Genomic DNA, 22,921 nt, shown 5'->3' with positions numbered 1-22,921 from the left:
ATTAGCAAGTTGATAAAAAACATTTGGGAGGGCATTGTGACAACTATTTCCAACATACCTGGCTCATCATTCAGAACTCCTTTATTCCCCTTTAGTGCAGAAATTTACTTTTTCCATTTGAAAAACTTTGAAGAGCTATTTCCTGTAATGTTCTTGATTTTAAATATTTACTTTAAAATTTTTGCTTTCTTGTATCTTGTGACTGTTTTTGAATCCTGTTTAACTGTAAAAAGCAGAATGGTATAAGATACAGTCAAAGCAATATATCTTAGCCAGAAGGAACGTGAAGCTCAAAATAAGCAACTGTGAGAAATTACCCTGAATTGAGTTTAGGTATCCTGGCTTCTATGAACTAATTTTCTTATATCCTGAGAAAACTTGGCGTATGAAGAATCTTGAGGGATAGAAGAATGGAGTGAGGTAAATGTCCTAAGTTTTAAGGACATTTGATATGTAGAAACTTCAGTATTTAGCCTTGAAGAAAAAAGTGGAAACTGTCACACAAATTTTAAGGGCTGCTCTATGCAAGAGGGTTTAGATACAGACCATGGTGATCCCAGGAGCTGGACAAGACAGAATTGGTCAGTGGACTTTAGAGGCAGATTTCACCTCGCTGAGAAGAACTGTTTCATTATCCGGTTTTCTTGGAATTAGTTGCCTTGGGAGATCATGAAAGGTTCTCAGTCTTGCCCTTCCAGGGACATTTGTTGATAGGATAACACGTTTTGGGTAAGATTGGGTTAGATTGTCTAAGGTCCAGTAGCTGTAATATACTTGGTGGTGTATCACCCTTCCCTCTGTCCCCCATGGGCCACCAAACTTTGATAGGTGTTATGAGTGCTTAAGTTTAAAAAAAGTGGTTTTCTTAAAACAATGAATTAAAATAGGAAGAGATGTTATACTTCTGTGGCCGTGGATTAATAACAAATCGTTTTTTGTAAAGGTGAAACTAAAAACTACTTTGGAAATCATTTTATTCTATAGCAGTGGCTCAGACTTTTTTGATGAAGTTCCTATAAGAAATACATTTTACATTACAATTTGCTACACACAAGAATACAAATACCTGAAACAAGTTTCAGGAACTTGGCAGTTATTTAGGTGTAATTTTCTCTGATATTTTCTATTTGCTTCTTTTTCTTTTAAAATGCTGGTTATAGGGAATTCCCTGGCAGTCCAGTGGTTAGGGTTCAGTGCCCTCATTGCCAGGGGCCTGGGTTCGATCCATGGTCAGGAAGTAAGATCCCACGCAAGCCGCAGCCAAGAAAATAAAGTGCTGGTTATACATCAGTAAATTGATTTCAGGACCCAATAGTGGGTTGTGACCAATAGACTGAGAAACATTGTTCTAGATGTTTATCACTTAGGTGATTAGTGAAAAGAGCTTTGTTAGCTATTTTGGGTTTCTCAAAACTCAGATTTCAAGTGCACTTTAAGTGCCTAATGAGAAAATTGCTGAATTCTAGAAAATTAGCTAGGTGTTTCTTCTCCTTCCCTGCATTGGTCAGAACAATAGGACTTCTTTAGGGCAAAAATGGAAGATAGCTTGATTGAGCTAAATAATGTAGTAAATTGTCTAAAAGTCTCTCTGATTTGCCTTGAGAAAATGATTTTGTGTTCTTTAAGTAATACAAAGCTTAGGGTGTCAATAATTAAATGTGGGTTTCTATTTTAAGGTTCTGCTTCCTCACCTGGAACTTAATTGTTTCTCCATGTTTTGATGTATTCTTTGTTAAAGAGTAGCACTGAATTTTGTGGTTTTAAGTTGTTTTCTCATCTTTAAGGTTCAAAGGGTTAGATGAGATCATCTCAAAAGATGTGGTAGTTTCCATCTCTGAAATACTGTTGATCCTTGATTCTTGAGAATGTTAGTTTTACATACCTCACATTTCAGGAATTGGTCATTTCAGTGATTTGGTCTTGGATGGTTGCTGCTGTAAGAAAGAAAAGGCATTTTGGGGGCAGACTTACCAGTATTTAGTAGAAAGAAGTTGAGGATTAAGAGAATGGAAGAAAAAAAAATCCTATTGCTTGAGTTATCCACATTTGGTGCCAAAAATGGATTTTTAGTGTTCTTTGTCTAGCTTCCAACTTTACCTTTCATTTTTGCACTTTGATGCAAAAGTAAGGGCTTATCTCAAAGCCCTCTGGTGATCATCCAGGAATTGGTTCATTTGTGACCAAGGTACCTTTAGAATCTAAATATAGCGATTATGTCAACTTAAAGTAAGAGCAGGCACATAATTGAAGTTTTTTTAAAACTTATTTATTTTTGGCTGCATTGGGTCTTCATTGCTGCGTGCGGGCTTTCTGTGAGTGGGGGCTACTCTCCGTTGTGGTGCGTGTGTGGGCTTCTCATTGCGGTGGCTTCTCTTGTTGCAGAGCACGGGCTCTAGGTGCACGGGCTTCAGCAGTTGTGGCGCACAGGCTTAGTTGCTCCGCGGCATGTGGGATCTTCCCGGACCAGGGATCGAACCTGTGTCCCCTGCATTGGCAGGCAGATTCTTATCCACTGCGCCACCAGGGAAGCCCCTTAGTTGAAGTATTTGTGTTCTTATAGTTTCTATTTTAAACATTTGTTTTCCTTACTGGGTTACACTTCTGTTTTCTAGTGCAAACTTTTAGACTTAGATGGAACTCCAGTTGATCTGAGTGATAGAAATCGATCTAACTTAAATGGTGGACTTAAAATAGCTACTGTTGCTACTTTATCTGGCCTAAATGGCAACTGAAAACTTTATCATAAAGTTGGAATTAATATAAAAATAGGGGGGTATTTTGATATTGCATTTTAATGAAATGAGCAACAAACTCTTAAAGACAATCTTTCTAAATAGCACTAGAACCAATACTCTAAGACATAACGTTTTTATTTTATTTTAATTTTTGAGACAATGGTTTTAAAAGGAGCAGCTTAATCGTGCTGTTCTAATAAATAAGAGTGTTACTTGTGTATTCACATGGGTTCAAGATTGCAGTAATATTCTGGGTGGAACAAGTAAGTGCTTACAAGAAATAATGGCTGCTATTTATTGGATAATTGTGTACCTGGCCCTCGAAACAATCTTGAGAGATAGGTATTGTTATTCCTATTTTACAGGTGAGGGAACTGAAGTTCAGTGAGGGCAAGTAACTGGCAGAGCCAGGATTTCAACCCAATTTAAAAAATCTGTGTTTTTAACTTTTATGCTATATTGAAATTTTGTGTTGTCCTCCCAGTTCCAGTTTTTGATGCTCATTTTACACTGAAGAGTTGGTTTAGCTTTGGCATTTAATTTAAGTAATAAAAATGAGAATGTTGCTTTGTTTTCAGCTAGAGGTAGGACTTCCTATGCCTTTAGACTTAAATATTGCCTTCTTAATTTCAAGTTTGCATAGGAATAAGTTCATCAAAAATATATATCAACCCTGAATAAGGTAAATCTCTAAGTAGTGGAAAACAGTATGTTTTGAATAAGCATCTTTAGAAAGCAGAAAATGAACCAAACTATTATTATAAATCATTATAGTGAGTTTTTGTGAATGACCCTTGTTATCATAGATCTTTTAATTAATTAATTAATTTGTTTATTTATTTTTGGCTGTGTTGGGTCTTCGTTTCTGTGCGAGGGCTTTCTCTAGTTGTGGCAAGCGAGGGCCACTCTTCATCACGGTGCGCAGGCCTCTCACTGTTGCGGCCTCTTGTTGCGGAGCACAAGCTCCAGATGCACAGGCTCAGTAGTTGTGGCTCACGGGCCTAGTTGCTCCGCGGCATGTGGGATTTTCCCAGACTAGGGCTCGAACCCGTATCCCCTGCATTGGCAGGCAGATTCGCAACCACTGTGCCACCAGGGAAGCCCCTTTTATTTAAATTATGTTTTCTTTTCCCCTCTTTAGCATTTATAGATGGATTTTTTTTTGACTAGTTACCCTTAAGGCAAGAGTGCTTCTATATTCATATTTTGCTTTACTCAGGTTTTACAGTTTTTGCGAGAAATAACATTTATTATGTAAGATAATTCTGGCCATTTTCACGTAATTGAAAGTTAAAATATTTTGTGTTTCAAGGGAAGCAGTAGTCTTTCAATTTAGTTTTGAAATTTTTTAATTTAATTGCTTATATAATGTCAGTATAGTCTATGTGACATTTTTGTAGTTTTCCTGTGTTGAAAACTAGGATAGAAAAAACGTACTAAATAATTGCCTTTTAAATCTTTCCTTTTTTTTTTTCTTTTTTTGGCCGCACTGTGCAGCTTGCAGGATCTTAGTTCCCTAACCAAGGATTGAACCAGGCCACCGCAGTGGAAGCGCCGAGTCCTAACAACTGGACCACCAGGGAATTCCCCTTTTAAATCTCTTAGATTTTAAATAACAAGTTATTCAGTTTGGAGAGAACTAAATTTTCTTTTGTCGTTGGCAGTGGGATTAAATGTCTGATAAGTTGAAAACTCCAGTGGTACATGCATCCTCTCTACTGATTCCCTTTCCCACACTAATCCTTTGCAGATGCCAAGTCCAAGTCCATTCACTCATCAAGCCTTCCTTGAATTTGGTGTTCCAGATGAAGGAGAGACAACCCCTGTCCTTAAGATGTTCAGATATAATAGGGAAGACAGACATTTAGTAGTTTATGTAGTATCAATAAGGGATTAAAGTTGTTGAGAGGTGAGGTTATATCTGATACGAGTGAGGGTGATATGAATAGCATTCTGAGCAAGGGAGCTGCATGACCAAGTGGTAAAAAACAACCTGATTGGTAGAATTAAGCCTCCTGGGGTTGCTTGCTTGTTAAGTGGCAAGAGATGAGATCTTAAAAGTCTTTAAGGAGATTGGATATTATCCTCTAGAGTATTTTCTAAAATTAGGTTTCTAACAGAGCTCTTAAAATTTGATCCTAAGAGCAAAAAGTTCAGAAAACATTTGAGTGCCTACTTTTTACCTTGTTCTGTACCAGAAATGTGGATATAAGACATGATTGTTACTTTCAAGAAGCTTAGATTAGTGAAGAAAACAAATGGTACAGCGCGGTACATGTTAAGATGTATGGTGTGCAAAAGGATAGTTGACCATTTACAATTGAAAAAGTCATCTTTTTCATTAAACTTTGATAATTTAATTTTATAGAGCAGCTTTTTAGATCTGTCAAGCAACTTAGGTCATCAGTTCCAACAGATGAGGAACTGAGGCCCAGAGAAGTAAGTGATTTGCTTGAAGTCTAGAACCCAGGATTCCTACTAACAGATTCTGTATTTTGTACTATATAATTCCTTCTTGGAGTGTTTCTAGTGATAGACTAAGGAAGTAACTATCATTAGTAAACTGTTAGGAAGTTCTTTATATTGAACCCACACTTGATCTGATCACCAAAGCTAACATGTTTTCCCTTTCGCAGGTTAAAAATCCCAGTTTATTCAATAGTTCTTCATATGATCCTTTGCCATATGGTTACCCTCCTTTATATAGTCTCGTAGGATGTATCTATTGATACCAGAAATTGATACCGGAAATTGTACCAGTATTTTAGCTGCAATTCCACCAGCTAACCTAAAATTATTATGCCCACGATTTCAGAACCTGTACATAATTGTTAGAGATAAAGATTTAAAACTCCCTCTTCTGGATCCTTTTTCCCTGGTTCCATGTCCCATTTGCCTTGATCCTAAGTAATGCAGAAAATGGTCATCTTTGCACTGTGTTCATAATACTGTTTTTCATGGTATCTGTCATTAAAAATCACTATTTCCTGCAACATGATAAGCATTTGATTACTAGCGCCCCCCAAATAGGGTTTTTTTTTTAAGAAAAAATATTTTTATTTTATTCTTTTTTTTTAATTGTGGTAAAATAACATATTTACCATTTTAACCATTTTTAAATGTACAGTTCCGTAGCGTTAAATACATTCACATTTTTGGGCACTCAATTTCCAGAACTCTTCCTCTTGCAAAACTGAAACTGTACATACCGTTGACTCCCCATCCTCCACTACCCCACCCCTGGCAACCACCATTTTACTTTCTATCTCTATGAATTTGATTAGGTAACTCATGTAAGTGGAACTAATAGCAATATTTTTGAAATTAACTTTTCTAATAGAATGGTATCTTTAATATATAAACTCAGTTTCTTATAACAAAATGTTGTTACAGCATATTTTATAGTTTTGCATCTTGCCTCATTGAGGCAGTAAAGTCAGAAGATAATTCATTGTCGGTAGACTAAAGAAAAACAGAATACAAAATTCCTTAAGAGCCTTTCTTTTTTTCTCTCTGTCTCTCTCAAATCAAGGATGTGGCTATACCTTCCTCCACATCTAAGCCCCAAACATGTGTTCAGAATTCACCCCACCCTATCACTTTCTGCATATTATATAGAAGTTCTGCCTGCACTTGAATTCCGACTCTCCTGTTCTTGCATTTAAGTGGTGTCTTAATCTATAAAACCAGGAATAGTCCTCGACTTAGGTTTAAGTGTAGTTAGTGGCATGTTTCCCTTATAGTTCTTTCGGTTCACTTGTTCAGTTTCCATTTAGTTACAGTACATCTAAGGCTCTTTTAAGTTCCAGGCTGTTTGGATACTAACATGGAAGCTCTTATATCTCTCTAAGAGAGGAATTTTAAACTTTTAAGTTCAGAATATGAAGTAGGAAAATGGAAATTAAATTTGTTTGAGATATTAAAGATGCCTTACCTAGTAAGAAGTACTTAAAAATCACTGAGTCAAAAAAAAATCACTGAGTCAAGTAAATACATAAATTTGTATCTTTAATAAATGCTCTTTAGGGAGTTCCATGTAGCCTAGTGGTTAGGATTCCAGGTTTTTCACTGCTGTGGCCCGGGTTCAATCCCTGGTCAGGGAACTAAGATCCTGCAAGCTGCGTGGCATGGCCAAAAAAAAAAAAAGCTCTTTAATAAAGAGCATCTTTTGAATGAATCCATTTTTTTCCATCCCTTCCTATGTAAGGCTTAACTTACCGTCACCATAGTGACCATAATTAACTATTATATTTAAAAGTCACTTTGCCGTGAAAAAAAACTCAGTAATAACCTTATTTATCAGGTGTACACATGTGTATAGCAGTAAGAATAAGGTAACATTTACAGTTTTGGTTTGTGTGCATATGATATCATCTCTGTATAATGAATATTTATGGTAGTTTGGCTTATTTTGCTGTTTTATGTACTTGTGGGAGGTGGGAGGTTGTTTTGTAGGAAAGGATAGTATTTGGGCTATGCCTCAGATAAGCAATATGAAAATTGTCATTTGAAATACTTTTGGTTTAAGCTATACTTTCCTATAACAAAATGTGACATTTTTTGGCTGAGGTAGGGGCTTGTTGAAAAATAAATTTCAGAGAGCTAGTTCTAATTCTGTTTGTGAAGTAGAAATGTGGGTTCTGATATCTTAGAAAAGTCCTACACTTTTATGATCTTAATTAGAGTCTCTTCTTTCTACAGAAATAGGAAGGTCGTTGATTATTCACAATTTCAGGAATCTGATGATGCTGGTAAGTTTTGTGATTTCAATAAGTTGTGAATTCGACTGACTAGTGGAAGAATACCCAGCTTGTGTACATTCTTATTATTCTTTTGAAATAGGTTTCATTTTTTATTTTTAGACTGTTGATAAATTATGTCAATCTGTGTCACTCAAACGTTGAACTTGCATGGATTTTAACTTTTCCTTAGTAAATCATTGAAAATAAACACTTGAATAATTTTTTTTCTTATCTGGTTTTGGAGTCCAGAGTTTAAATGTCCGATAATTCTGATGCAGTGTTTATTAGTTTAATATATCTCCTGCTATAATCACGGTAAAACTCGTACATTATAATAGGGAGTATGTAAATTTTTTGCATAATAAAGTACGATGAGAGTATTTTGTGAAATACCTTTGATTTGTGAACTAACTCAGAGTGAGTAGTGTATCTTAAATTGTAGCCATAAAAGGTCTTTTTAGAGTATGTCCTTATTCTCATTTTCCAGATGTGTTTACTATTCTTTTTCCTTTATTTTCTTAAAATCTAATTTTACTTTATAAACATAATATTATGTACCTTGGGAAAACCTAGAAAATGCAGCAATGTATAAAGAAGAATAAAAACATAATCCACCCTCCCAGAGGTAATACTAATATTTATTAAATGCTTACTAAATGTTTGCACTTACTCATTTAATCCTTAGATCATTCCTGTTAAAATGGGATTATACTATTTTTATTTCCATTTTACAGATAAGGAAACTGAGGCAGAAATATTATTCAAAGTCCTTTAGCCAGCAGGTGGCCATTTTAACCTTTTTGTCCTTTTTTTCCTTTTAAAAATATAGTTGACATCTTGCTATAGAATTGAGTTCTGTGCCCCTCCCACCCCATCCCTACTTATCTTGCTTGTGTTACTAAAAGTTTATGTTGGTTAATGGTTTTATGATATTCCATAATTTATAATTATCCAACCATTTAATAATTGCTGAAGCTTCAGACTATTCTAGATACTCATGATTATATATGATGGTGTAGTAAACAGTTTTGGAATAGTCACTTTTTAAGGTTTTATAGGACTTTTTAAATTGGAGGTATTTTCCTCAAGCGCCAGAGTGTGCTATATATAATACTTTAGTTTAAAAGTAATTTACTTGATAACAGTAATTGTGTTAGGATTGTAGAATTGTGGGTTCTTTACAGTCTAAAAATGCTTGTAATATAACCATATTACTATAACAGTTTACAAATAAATATGAAGATGTGGAAACATGTACAAGTCTTTAACAAATTAAAAGGGTAGAATATAAAGTAAGATATTTGACTGGGTATATTAAAATATACACATGAGGACTAGAGAGTAATATGCAAAAATGGAAACGATTGAGTTAAGGTGGAACTGGAGTAGAAAAGATTTTTTTTTAATAAAAGAAAATTATTTAGGAAATTCTGCCCTCTCACCTTTTAAATAGCATGAGAGAATTATCAGTAAATAGAGTGGTAATTTTGACATGTGAAAATCATAATATAGTTCATTGAATTTGAAAAATACTTTGTTTAGATGAAGATTATGGAAGAGATTCGGGCCCTCCAGCTAAGAAAATTCGATCATCTCCCCGAGAAGCTAAAAATAAGAGGCGATCTGGAAAGAATTCACAGGAAGATAGGTAAGAGGCATAAGTCTGATTCTTCTTACACTGTCACCACTCAGATGAGGATAGTGTCTGGTCTCTAAATTGGTAGAATCTTCAGTTACTTTGGGAAAGTGCTTATTGTTCACTTAATATTGTTTTACATGTTTCATGTTATCTCAGACAGTGCTTCTGAGTCTAGAGGTTAGCCTCTTTAAGGTCATGGAATCCAAGGTGAGCTCCAAGTATGCCAGAATGACTTTGGTGCTACTTCAAACCTCTGAACAAAGGCAGAAAGATTGTTTAAGTATATAATTTGTTGCCCAAGGTTAGTATTGGCATTTTCATTGTAGAAATGGCAAAGAATAAGTGACCTTTCCTATTCAGTCACAAATCATTGGCAGAATCATAACTAAAGCTTATAGAATGTTGCATTGCCTGCCGAGTTTTACTGTCTATAGTCAATTCTACTTTGTTTAAATAATTTAATCATTTTGGGCTGTTTCCTTTCCCTTAGTTTTATAAATGAATTCAGATGAGTTGTATTTTTAACTGTAATTGCCTCATGAGACCAGGGTATTGTAGCTTTCATCTCTGCTCTTACAGCTATACACATTCATTCACTCTCGTACTCAGTGTAGCATAACTTTAAGACCTCCTTGGTGGTGGTGGTGGTGGTGGTGATGATAGTTACCATTTATGACTGTTATGTGCCAGTATCTATTATATGCTAATTTATATTCATTATCATTTAATTCTCACAAAACCTTTATTAGGGTAAGTAATATTAACTTAGAGGGGTCAGTGATTTATCCAAGGACCAGCAAATAGACCAGTAGGTTTTGAAACCATGTCTGTTGGACTCCAAAGTCCATTTTTTTAACCATTAGGCTATACCACTTCCAAACAATACTATTAAGTATGAGCAGTTCAAAGAAATGAATTAATAGTTCTCACTTAGTTCTTCTAAGTTATTTACTTTTGAGCACTAAAACCACTATAATCCCTAGGCAGAAATCTTTCCATTCTGAATTCACAGAACACTAAGTTTGTAAAAATAATACTAATTGATAAATGTACCTAAGTATTTTCTGTTTGCTTGAATTGCTAACATCTAATATTTTCTTCCCTGGAGAATTTCAGAAATGTGGAAAAATTTTGAGGAAAAAGAAGACAAAATTATACTGTAGGGAGACACATTTTCCATAGTTTCAGAATATATCTCTCTAATCCAGTTTTATATAGCAGCCCAACTTAGAACTACCTTACATTATATTTATTTTATTATATTCCTCCTAGGAATGAGCATCTTCATGGCCTGTTGTAATGTCTCATCAATATAACTGATATCCAGCCTAAATTTTTCCTTGTTGCAGTCATCTGGCTTTATTACTCTCTGTGAAGTGTCCAGGAATGGTTGAAATAAATATAGCTTTTGTTGCCATTTGTATTAAGTACCTTGTACGTTTATTCCCTCAGACCAATATTATGTTGCTTTTTTTGTTGGTCTCTACTTAAAAGTTTAGCTTTTACTTGACTTCACTGTAACGGGGCTCAAGGATTAATGGTCTCTATAAACTCAATAATAGAAGAACTAGAGGAAATGATACCGTTCTTCATCATTGTAATAGACTTGTGAATTAAATGCTTACTTTGCATAAAATATTTATATAGAACAGTCACAGGTTTCAGAATTATAGTATATTTGGATCAGATCGCTTAGTAAAGAAATGTGTTCGGTTTTTCTTTTTGCTTAGGAATCTTGGGTTCAGTAGGTTGTCATTTGAGTGTGGTCTAAATTACAGGAATACCAAAAGAGATTTACAGGATCTGCTGTTTGAGAAAAGAAAGCTATCAACTTTTATGTGCCTCCTTTTTTTTTTGTCAGAATTTCTCATGGAATCATAAAATTTTAGCGCTGAAGAATACAAGTGATTTGCCTAAGATCATACAACTAAATAATTCATGCCAAAGACAGAACACTAGAACCCAGATTTCCAGTTTAAGATTTGTGAAGATATAAAATGTGCATCTTTGTGACCTAAAAAGTTATTTTATAAAACTTTCCATTGAACTTTGAAGCTCCTTAACTTCTTAGTTTACTCTGCAGTGACCTTTAGCTCGCTTTTATTTTCTCCATGATACAAGGCATGCCTATGTGTTGAGGTTTCTGATGTATAGAAATATTGGACTCCTAAATATTTAATATTAGGAGGTAATTAATTAATTGATTTGTTTTCATTTTGTTTTAGATAAATTTTTTAGGCGTATTGTAATTTATATAACTAAACTCCAGTTTCCTTTAGTAATTATAAAGGTGTTTTCTACATCTATATTTGGGACTATCCATTTACTTGCCTACTTTACCACCATTGATACATTATATAATTTATTTTCAGTATATTCATACTTTGCCTCTGACAACAAAAAAATTTTCTTAGTATATGTTCTCCTGAACCAGGTCTTATCCATAGGTGAAAAGTTTTTAGCCAGTGTTGAGATACCTTCTTTTTTTCCTTTGGGTCTTCAGAGGGAGCAGTGTTTTCTAAAAGTAGATAAAATTGTTCTTAATCACCAGCATTAAAATTGTTCTTAATCACCAGCATTCCTATGAAGTAGGGAAATAATGCAAGCAGTTCCACTCCTCGGCATCTGTTTGAATATTTTATGTATAAAAGAGGTTTTCTTCAGCGTTCTTCTCCAGTCAGATACCAGAGTTTTATGTTCACTTGGATTTTGATCTAAGATTTTTAATCTTTTCCCCCTTCCACTTACAGTGAGGACTCAGAAGAAAAAGATGTGAAGACCAAGAAGGATGATTCTCACTCAGCAGGTAGTAAAGAATTTTTAATGTAATAGGTGTAATTCTATTTATATATTTATTTATTGGACATTTTAATAAGTGGTTTATTATAATGCCAGGCTCTGTGGTAAATGCTGCATTACAAACGTGTTTCCACCTTCAAAGAGCTCACAGTGGTTCTCAATCCTGGTGGCTTATTACAGTTTCCTGTGGAGGCAGTTCGTTTTGTTTTTTGTTTTGTTTTGTTTTTTTTGTTTGTAGGTTTTAAAAAAAAAATTGATTTATTTATTTGGCTGCGCCAGGTCTTAGTTGCGTTGCCACGTGCAGGATCTTCATTGCAGCATGTGGGATCTAGTTCCCTGACTAGGGATCGAACCCGGGCCCCCTGCATTGGGGGTGTGGAGTCTTAACCGCTGGACCACACAGGGAAGTCCCTATGAAGGTTTTTTTGGGTTTTCTAATTAATTAATTAATTTGGTTTTGGCTGCATTGGGTCTTCCTTGCTGCATGCAGGCTTTCTCTAGTTGTGGCGAGCGGGGCCAACTCTTCACTACGGTGTGCGGGCTTCTCACTGCGGTGGCTTCTCTTGTTGTGGAGCACAGGCTGTAGGCGCGCAAGCCTCAGTAGTTGTGGCACACGGGCTCAGTAGTTGTGGCGCATGGGCTTAGTTGCTCCGCGGCCTGTGGGATTTTCCCGGACCAGGGCTTGAACCCGTGTCCCCTGCATTGGCAGGCGGATTCTTAACCACTGCGCCACCAGGGAAGTCTGCTATGAAGGTTTTTATAACATACTTATATCCGTCCCATCCCAGGGCTTCTCATTCAGTAAGGTCTAGGTGGGATGTTGGGGCTTTGTTTTGTATAAGTATTTACAGATTATTCTCATGCATAGTCAAAATTGAAAACCATTTACATGAACAAATAAAAGATATCAAACTAAATAGAATAATAAGAATCAGGGGGAGTGATGACTCCAGTTGAAAAGCAAACAACAATTAGTTTCAATCTGACTCTTTTTAGCTGGGAAGTAGACCTTTGAAACAGTAGCCACAGAGAAAGTTTTTTTGTAAGAATTCTAACTTAAAAGAATTAATGAGGGGCTTCCCTGGTGGCGCAGTGGTTGGGAGTCTGCCTGCCAATGCAAGGGACACGGATTCGTGCCCCGCTCCGGGAAGATCCCACATGCCGCGGAGCGGCTGGGCCCGTGAGCCATCGCCGCTGAGCCTGCGCGTCCGGAGCCTGTGCTCCACAACGGGAGAGGCCACAACAGTGAGAGGCCCGCGTACTGCAAAAAAAAAAGAATTAATGAGGAACTGACTAAATTAAATGTTAAATCCTGATTACTCGTTGGTATTTATTTTTTAAAATGTAACTCTTAAAAGAGTTGAGAGTTTATTCCATCTTGCGCCCAACCATTTTAGTTGTGGTCTATATTCCCCTGCTTTTGCCTTCCTGGATCCCCCTTTAAATGAGACTGCTGGGCTTCTCTGGTGGTGCAGTGGTTGAGAACCTGCCTGCCGATGCAGGGGACATGGGTTCGAGCCCTGGTCTGGGAAGATCCCACATGCCGCGGAGCAACTAGGCCCGTGAGCCACAACTACTGAGCCTGCGCGTCTGGAGCCTCTGCTCCGCAACAAGAGAGGCCACGATAGTGAGAGGCCCGTGCACCGCGATGAAGAGTGGCCCCCGCTTGCCGCAACTGGAGAAAGCCCTCGCACCGAAACGGGGACCCAACACAGCCAAAAATAAATAAGTAAACAAACCAATGAACCGACATGAAAAAAAAAATGAGACTGCTATTTAGCTAATATGTAGAGAGGGTAGACAGAGTTCCACTGGATTCACTCCACTGAGCTATTTTGCGTTCCGTTTTTTTTCCAAGTCTGCTAATTGTCTGAAAATAAATTATATTAACCTTTTGCACTATCTAGTGCTGTTGTGATAATGTAACGTACACTTTTATTCATCTGCCTTGTGAATTCTAATTTGAATCTCTTACATTTGTAAGCATTTGAGCACTTCAAGATGAATAACTCTGTACTAGTGTTAAGCTACTGTGAGGTGCGTTTAGTTTTGAGTCTACCAAAGTCAGTTCCGTTCCCTGTGTCTGTTTGTCTTCAGGTGAGGTTTTGGGTAGTGAAAGTGATGACTTGAACACTGACCATGGCAAAGCTTATAAGACTCGAGTGTTTCCAGAAGAGTAACAGCTAAACCTTAACAGAATAAGGGAGCCTCAAAGTCCAGGAGAAGGGCTGTAGGTAGAGACTAATAAAAATATAACTTGGTCTAGAGCCAATAGGCTGGCATCCTGTTGTTTAACCAGATTTATGCACAACCACAACTGTGTGTTGAAAAGAACTTTTAATTAATAAACTATAGTATATGAAAGTAATTTTTTTATAAAATTGTATTGAGATCTAATTGATTTTAATATGTGTTTTAAAGATTTCCCTCAATCTCCTCTAAACTGAAATGGCCACACCTCATTCACTGAAAAGGATAGTAGTTTGGCATTATTTTAGGTTCTGTATGTTTTGTATCTTAGAATAAATATCACTGGAAGACAATCTTCCCCTGTTCTAGAAAAATATTTTTCTAACTTTAGTTTCTAAAAACTGTGTAGGTAGGTTTGAATGTGATTGCAAATTTCAGGGCAAAGCAATGGTACAAGTTTAAAGTATGTTATAGGAAACATGTGCTCACACCTTAATTCAGCTTTATTATTACTTAGAACTACATGCCTAAGTTATTTCATATGTAGTAGTGGGTGCATAGTCTCATTCAAGCTCATTCTTTGAATTTTAGCTCTTTTGTATATTTTGTAGAAATTTTTAGGGATAAAATTTACCCTTTTTGAATGAAATAAAGCTGCAGGTTATATCTCATATCGGCTTTTCTAGTCAGCTGTCAAACCCATAACTCTTTGATCATTGCATTATAACTTGAATATTGCAGAGGACAGTGAAGATGAAAAAGAAGATCATAAAAATGTGCGCCAGCAACGGCAGGCAGCCTCTAAAGCAGCCTCTAAACAGAGGGAGATGCTCATGGAAGATGTGGGCAGTGAAGAAGAACAAGAAGAAGAGGATGAGGTGCCATTCCAGGAGAGTACGTAAAGCTGCCTTGTTACTTTGGTCATGGTTGTAGTTCGTGACCTCGATTACTTCCACGTTTTTGTGGATGCTCAGTGTTAAAATCAGTCGCTTAAATTAGATACTAGCTATTAAAAGAGATGACTGTTTTGATATCTATGTATATTTTAAAAGGTTCAGAGATTCTCATGATCATTATGTCCATCATTTCTACTCAAATACTGAATGAACAATTGTTAGACTAACAGTTACATGGTGGGTGTTGTGATTAAGATTTGTATTTTGGCTTGGTGGAGAAGGGTGTAGACCTCTCCTTGCAAAAAAAGGTGTTAACTACATTTAGATGTTTCACAGGTTACTCAGATTAATTAATTACATGTCTATCTGCTTTGTATGTAGTTTTCTTACCTCATTTGTTTATACTTGGGCCAAACACACCAAATCAGTTCAGTTTCATTTCCCTAGTCTCATCAGGACTATATAGGAGTGATAGAACTACCAAAAGTTACTTGATGGCTTCAGTTTTTATCCAGATTAAGTCTTATCTTTTCCTGTTTTCAACGTACTCTTCAAAACAAGTCAGTCATGTAACCCTCATGGTGCGTGCTAAACCATTTTACAGGTGGGGCCAGTGACAGCTCCAACCAGATTGGTAGTACAGCTGCAAATAGAATCCAAGAGTGTTTGACTTCCAAATCCATTCTCCATTCTTAGCACTCTCTCCCTTTGTTCACTTGGAAGGCTGTATACATTAAGTTGGACGTTGAAATTCTTCTTTCCTCTCAGAAGATTCCGGCAGTGATGAGGATTTCCTAATGGAAGACGATGATGATAGTGACTATGGCAGTTCAAAAAAGAAAAACAAAAAGATGGTTAAGAAGTCCAAACCTGAGAGAAAAGAAAAGAAAATGCCCAAACCCAGGCTAAAGGCCACAGGTGAGCTCTGCAGAAGTCAGATTAAATTACTGCTTTGAAAAATGTGAAGAACCAATAAACCTTCTCTACAGAAGTTCTTCATTAGGGCTTGGCATTGGCCACGTACTTAACAAAAATAAAAGGATCCTGTCTTCTGTACCTGGAAGTATCACTTATTTATTAATAAGGACTCCAGCGCCTCTGAAAGTCTGGTGGCTTAGCCATGTTCTTCAACTACTGCCATATAAAAGTCAAGATTTGGGAATTACCTGTTAGTGTCAGGTACAGTGGTAGAAACACCCCACCAGCATAGTTATTACTGCCCTTTTTTCCCATTGATATCACAATCCCAGCAGCTAGTAAAGACTTGAAATTGTGAAAATACACACCTACAGTAATACATTTAAGTTCTGTGTTCTGATCCCTACACCATCCTCTCTGCTAGCAGAATAAAATCACACTTGACAGCATAGATTCATTTTCTTTAGGCCCTTGTGGTTTCTACCAGGTATTCTCCTGGTTGAAGCTAGTTTGTGATTAAATCAGAAAGCTGGATTTGCTTTTTTTTATTCTAGCAAATAGAACTTTTACTCATCATGTCTTAGTGTTAGTAATGACGGAACTGTTAAAAGTTATTTGATGGCTTTAGTTCCTATTCAGGTTAAGTTGCATCCCCTCTTCTTCACCCGAGTCTTAAACATAAACAATTTTTAGTTTCACAAGCCACTAAGGATGATGTGCAGTTTCTATAGCATCCTGTTTCTCTATTGTAAGCATTACTGCTAACATAACATTACAGTGTTGGTTAAAAGAGTTTGGAAACCAGTACCCACCTTCATTTTTAGTAAATTAGGGTGTTGTCTTTATAGATTTTTTTCTTACAGATTATTTTCTTTAGTAGCTGACTTTTGTTAAAGATGTTTTCGATGTTTTCTTCCCTTCCCCAAATTGGTATTTTTCTTCTTTCAGTGACGCCAAGCCCTGTGAAAGGCAAAGGGAAAGTGGGTCGCCCCACAGCTTCAAAGGCATCAAAGGAAAAGACTCCTTCTCCCAAAGAAGAAGACGAGGAACCAGAAAGCCCTCCTGAAAAGAAAACATCTGCAAGCCCTCCACCTGAGAAATCTGGGGATGAAGGATCTGAAGATGAAGCCCAGTCTGGGGAGGATTAAAAGTGATGATGGTTTGGGAGAGATTTTATTAAAAAAAGAGAAAAAAAAAGAAAAAAGAAAAAAAGAGGGGAAAAAAAAAAAGAAAACCTACTTAAGATAGAATATGGTTTTGGCTATGGCTTGACTCATGGGCTTTCAATGCTTTTTTTTTTCCTTTTGTTGAAAATAACATTTTCTTCTTTTTCTTTCCTTTTTTTTAAGAAAACCATTGTATGTTTAATTTACCTTTTTTGTCTATGGGTCTCTTTATCACGACCCCCTCTTCTCCCTCCCCCTCTTTCCCAATGAAAGCCATGTTAAATTAATCACTGGATTGACTGCTTCATCTTTTTATTTTTAATGGAGGGTATGCCACAGTTGTAAAGCAATAAGATTTGAGGTGAACACTATGGAAATTTTGCTTTTTGCTAAATGGTAGCAAGTTAAACAGTAATCAGAAAACATAGAAGGTTTTAGTTAAAAGTGATTGTTTCTCTACCTGAACTTTTTAAAAAAACCAGTTGTCATCTAATACAAGTTTATATTCTATATACAAAAATATGGATGTCTAGAAAAATCATGACTTTAAACTTCCACTGATGGGGCAGGTAGGAGATAAAGATGAATTACGAATTGTTACTAAAAGTATTCATGTTTTTTCATCCTGGGGCAGCACAGGGAATTGAGGTTACCTGACCTTGTTTGAGGGTGTGGGTTATTTTTTTTTTTTTAATTGCATCACGTGTTATCTCTAAGAGACTCGGAGCCAGTGATCCTTTATCCTGCTACAGTCTTTAAGGAACTTTAAAAAAAAAAAAGTAAGGGCCGCCAAAACTTAAATCTTTCTTGATTTTCTATTTCATTCTCTAATGGTTCATGTTTTAAAATATATATATATGTATCTATTCTGTTTCTTGGATAAGATTTTACCAAGGATCAAAAGAAGAAACCCTAGAATTTAAATGGGGAGATCTATATATCACAATGGATTTCTTCTCAAACTGACAATGTTTAGGTTTTAAGCAAATAAAGTACCAGTTAATGTGAAACTCAATCACAAAGACTTGACATTTTTGCTTTATGAAAACAGAGAATTGAAATTCTTGTATGCCATAAATGTGCATTCAGATCCTATGAACCATGCTGTTTTTATCTGGGGATAGAGTGTTTTCCTTTTCATACCCCTGTCTTCCCATTTCTTCGTAGAAACATGGTATGAAGTCATCTCTTGGATTCCTGCTAGTACATAGGACACTACTGCACAGCCCCACCACTAATGTCTACCAGCCCTGCTCTAGGACATGAGTTCTCCTGGCTCTGTTCTTCACTTACGTTGCATCCTGTGCTTGATGGGAGTATGTTAAATGCTGCTCCAGCACTATTCAGTTAGCAGTTATCTTTTTACTGGTGCCCTTGCTCACTGCTCATGTCGCTTAAAGCAGGAGTTTAAGGGGCTCTGAGGGGCTGGAGAAACCATGCATTCAGGAGGTCTGTGTGTAGTTGATAACAGCCTTGTTACATGCCTTATGAAGGCAGTCACAAGACAGATCTGTAGGTTTGCTCCTCCATATTCTGGTACCATGAGCTAATGGGAACAAGGTTTAGGGGGTCTTAGTGTGCTAATAAGTTGAAAAATTAGTGAAATTTAACCTCTGCCGTTTTATCTAGATTTGCTTCCTCAATATTTACGTACACAGTTTTCTTTTACCTGTTGAGTTACAGCATATTTTTCTCTCATACAACCTGGTTCTTACAGATGTTCATAGAACAAAGGTTATTTAAGGAATATTTTCACTCTGGTTTTTAAGACGGTGTAAGGAATATCCTTACTCTGTGATTTTTTTTTTTTTTTTTTTTTAAAGAAAGCTCCCAGTGGCAGAGAGTCATTTCACTGTTGCACTATGCGTGTAAAGAATGAATTTGGAGATTTTAGTACTCGGCCAAAAATGTAAAACTTGAACATAAGTAGCAATTGGATTATTGTCTTTCATGAAGGTTAACTTTATAGTTGTGAACTTTGTTATGAGGTGTTAAAGATTATTCTGTTTGCTGTATGGGTTTGTTTAGGTATTTTAACAAGAAGGTTTGTGTTCACGTACTGAAAAAACCTATCAGTGTTTCCACCGTGCACTTCTATTTTTAGGGGCTTATAACTTTGAGTCTTACATTCCTAGTAACATTTGTGCTTTCCTTAGATTATATTTCGTGAAGATTGGGGGCAAGTGTCTTTTAAAACTTTAGCCTTGGTATTTTATGTAACACAGTCTCTGTAATATATTAATCTGCACTAACATCTCTGTGATATATGCACATCCTTTAGGGGTAATCACATCTTCTAGGTTATTTGTGTGCGTTTGGTTGGGCTTTTTGTTTGGGATCCCTTTTTTAAAGATTAATTCATGAGATTGAAAAATGTATTATATATTTCTAATAGACTGGACAAAGGATCTGTGTCCCCAAGAAAGACAGGCTCTGAATGACCTTTGTTTTCTCCACTTTTTGCTAATGATTTAAAACACTGGTCTTCCCTTCAAATCATGCATGCCAATAGGACAGTTGTGGTGTCTCAACTGGAAACAGGTGCTCAATAGTCAGGCTTGATAGTGATGTCAGAACAGGTTACAACCGATAAGCCGATAGTGACTGGCCATTGGCACCATCCTTGACTAAATGCCCTCTTTCTCTAGTGTGCCTATGGTGAGGTGGCAATAGCATTCACTGTCTTGTTTTGCAGCGCTCAGGAAGTGGGACATTCACTTCGAACGTGCTTGTTTGTATTATCTCAATTCTCTATGTTAGCTCTGTTAGGTTTACCTCTGGACATGGATTTCGGCAGCTATGCTAACTGACACTACGTTCTAGTTCTTCAGATTCTTTTTTTCAGACCTCCCCAACACACACACACACACACACACACACACACACACACACACACACCACACCCCCCCAGAAATGGGTAGCTTCCATCTTATTAAATCTATTTGTAGCCTGCTGCTGCTTTTAGCCTTCCCCACCTCAGATTATAATCAATGGAGTGGGCCCAAAGGATACATTTTAATTTCAGTAATGGTATATTTGTCCTGCTTTCCAACACATCTCTCCCTTTCATATCTCCATGCCCTATTGAGTCCATGTAGGAAAATTAATGGGTGTGTCCTCCTTTATGGAGGTAGTGAGTGAAAAATCTTTAAATCTGGAAGAATAGTAGTTGATTTCCCATGTTGGAGCTTTGATTTTTTTTTTTTTTTTTTCTCACAATAACTGGTTTGCTCCAGGTTCAACCCTCAGTTCAATACTTACTCTTGGTACTGGTTCAAATAGCATTTTCTTATAGGTAACTAATCAAGAGTGGAATTTGAGGTTACAATCTAGTAGTTTTTGACATTCTTGTGGATATGATCAACTAAACTGAACTTGACACTTTTTTTAACGTTTTTTTTTTTTAATCCATAAACATTCAATAACAAGTGGCTTTTAGAGTAGTGGTTGAGGAAAGGGAATAGTGCTTTTTTCCCTTTCCCTAGGAGATGCTTTGAGAGTGTTAGAAAGGCAGGAGCAACAGGGAAAGCTTTATTAAAGGTCATGTGGCCATTGTGGCTTTTATGAAGAAAGGGAGTTTTGATTTGAGCAGTTCTTTCTGTGCCTGCATCACCAGGAGCTATGCTGAGGAGAAGAAACTACCACTTCAGGAGTTTGGAAAGGAAGAAACCTGACCTGTGGTTTTTATGGCATAGAGACAGTTACTTAGAAGGAGTGACACTTTCTGTCACGGGATAGCTCTTGAGGTTGGAGAGTTGTCCTTTTCTTTGTGCATGGAGCTGGGTTTATTTGAAAAGGGAGTTTATTTGAATATTGGGACATCAAACTACCCATAGCAAAATTTCAATGTGCAACTCATTTTCCCTTTTTCTTGAGATAAGCTTGATACAAAATGAGTCTTTTTGAGTCCCAAATCCCTAAATTACACTTTTTTTCAAAGCCTAATTCACAAAATTCACAGTGGTGCTGTGTATTAACCACTATTGGGAAAAATCCTGTAAACCTGCCTGTTGCCATGCCAATGGAGTGACTGAACTGGTGACATCTGTTTGAGCATGCTTTGTGGCTGGTGGAATGCCACCATTGTGCATACACTTTGTACATCAGGGGTGAAGGGAGGGTTTTCTAGATTATGGGGGGAGGGTAAAATTGGGGTTTTTTTGTTGTTCTTTTTTGGTGGGGTGTAGGGGTATAGTACTCAGCTTATGCCCTAAATAACTTGTATAAAAACCCCTGAAGTATTGTGTGGGTGTATGTGTGAGTGTGTGTTTGTTACATATCTGGCAGTTAAACCTTTGTCTTCTGGAAATTAGTGAATTCTTTTCTTTTTTTCTTCCAGAATTATTTGTTACAAGATTTGTAAATAAGAGCTCTACTTAGTTTGTTTACCAAGAACATGTTGCAGCAAACCTTATACACCTGATTCCCTCAAGGTTGAAGACTTAAGACTTGCCAGGTTAAGCAGCAGCCAGGTTCTCAGTAATTGTTCACCTTAATTCATCTTTCAGACTTCATTTTGCCAGCTCTAAAATTCCCAGTCTTCCTTAATTGTAGTCCTTAACCTTTTACGTTCTGAGCAGGAAGGGTAAAAGAGAAGAACCTGCTTAAATGTATTTAATTGTCCTTGGGCTGAGACCAGGGCATCCCTTCATACTGCAGTGTTGCTGGGTACATGTGATCAGACACCGAGGGTTGGGCATTCTTGCAATACCTTAACAGTGCTGAAATCTGCAGCATGGTACTAAGGAAGTTAAAGTTTGAATGTAACCACTTTATTTAAGAAAAAAATTTTTTTAATTTAAATGAAAAGGGGTTGAAGTGAACATGATTTTGTTGACCATGTTCGTGAATTATAGATGCAACATGCATTGGTAGACTTGTGTGATGGTCTTTTGTGATACTTAATTTTTACATATCCCAGTCTCTGTATGTATCTACATAGACAAAGAAAAAAACAAATTCCTGCTTTCTCTTATTGAAGGGTTTCCAGGACTGCGTGTCTGTTCCTGAGCTCTGTTTTAAGTATGTGTATCCTTTGCTTGTATTTTGTATTAAAAAATAAGAAAACGAACCCTTTATTGTTGAGCATGTTGGCATTGTCCCTTTTATTTTTTTCTCTTTTTGGGACACATGAAGCAAGTTATTCTTTTTCTGTATCTTTTTTTCTTTTGTAAACTTTTTTTTGTTTTGTTTAAAAATGGCTTTATAAAAGGGCTTTTGTAACCCAGATGCGTGCTCTGTGTACTTCTTGTAATACTCTCAAGCAAATACACTGACTTACTATACAGCTGATCACCTTGGTCTGGCAGCTCCCAGTCCAGCCTGACTTTAGGGGGAACCCACTATCTGAATGAAATCTTTAGAAATTAGCAGTGACCATCACTGGTGTTGGGAACAAAAAAAGTATGCCTTGTCTTAATTAGTACTTCAGAGTAAGGAATCAAGAAAGGCAGTATATTCGTTAACTTTTGATTAATCAAGGGAGCACTGGGCTTGTTGCATGAGGATCCCTAGTTAGCGTTGTTTCTCATATTCATGTCCAGGTTATGAAGTCCTATGGAGGGAAAAATTCTTTAAATAATCATATACAATAAAGGATAGTGTTTATACTCGTAAAACAGACATTTGCGTTCATTTTGAAATACCTATAAAAACTACACTATCTTGCAGTTTATAGTTAAGTATTATCTCTTAGATGGAGAATATGGTACATGATACTGTAGCTATTAGGGATTTTATCCTTTTCAACCTTTCCCCTTGTTCACATTCTTGCCTTGTCATCTGAATATTGTAATTAACATACAAACTCACCTTGGCTTTGAAATTAAGTGCTTTT

At 36.6% G+C, this 22,921-nt stretch overlaps 1 protein-coding gene across 2 annotated transcripts in view; it reads left to right on the top strand.

Moving 5' to 3' along the window:
- The window catches only part of NUCKS1 (nuclear casein kinase and cyclin dependent kinase substrate 1), a 30,605-nt gene extending 7,902 nt beyond the window's left edge, over positions 1–22,703 (top strand). Inside the window, exons 2-7 of one of the 2 annotated variants that reach the window (XM_081226482.1) lie at positions 7,437–7,486; positions 9,020–9,125; positions 11,867–11,922; positions 14,847–14,999; positions 15,773–15,919; positions 16,868–22,703. In XM_081226482.1, coding sequence (XP_081082608.1) covers positions 7,437–7,486; positions 9,020–9,125; positions 11,867–11,922; positions 14,847–14,999; positions 15,773–15,919; positions 16,868–17,067 — 712 coding nt within the window. In that variant the 3' untranslated portion in view covers positions 17,068–22,703. Of the gene's footprint in view, positions 1–7,436; positions 7,487–9,019; positions 9,126–11,866; positions 11,923–14,846; positions 15,000–15,769; positions 15,920–16,867 lie in introns of both variants that reach the window. The other variant, XM_081226481.1, reaches the window with a different exon arrangement.
- Positions 22,704–22,921: the final 218 nt, after the last annotated feature.

Source organism: Mesoplodon bidens (genome assembly GCF_964165515.1).
Source record: "Mesoplodon bidens genome assembly, chromosome: 2".
Classification (NCBI taxonomy): domain Eukaryota; kingdom Metazoa; phylum Chordata; class Mammalia; order Artiodactyla; family Ziphiidae; genus Mesoplodon; species Mesoplodon bidens.
This window is presented reverse-complemented; position numbering and strand designations above follow the sequence as displayed.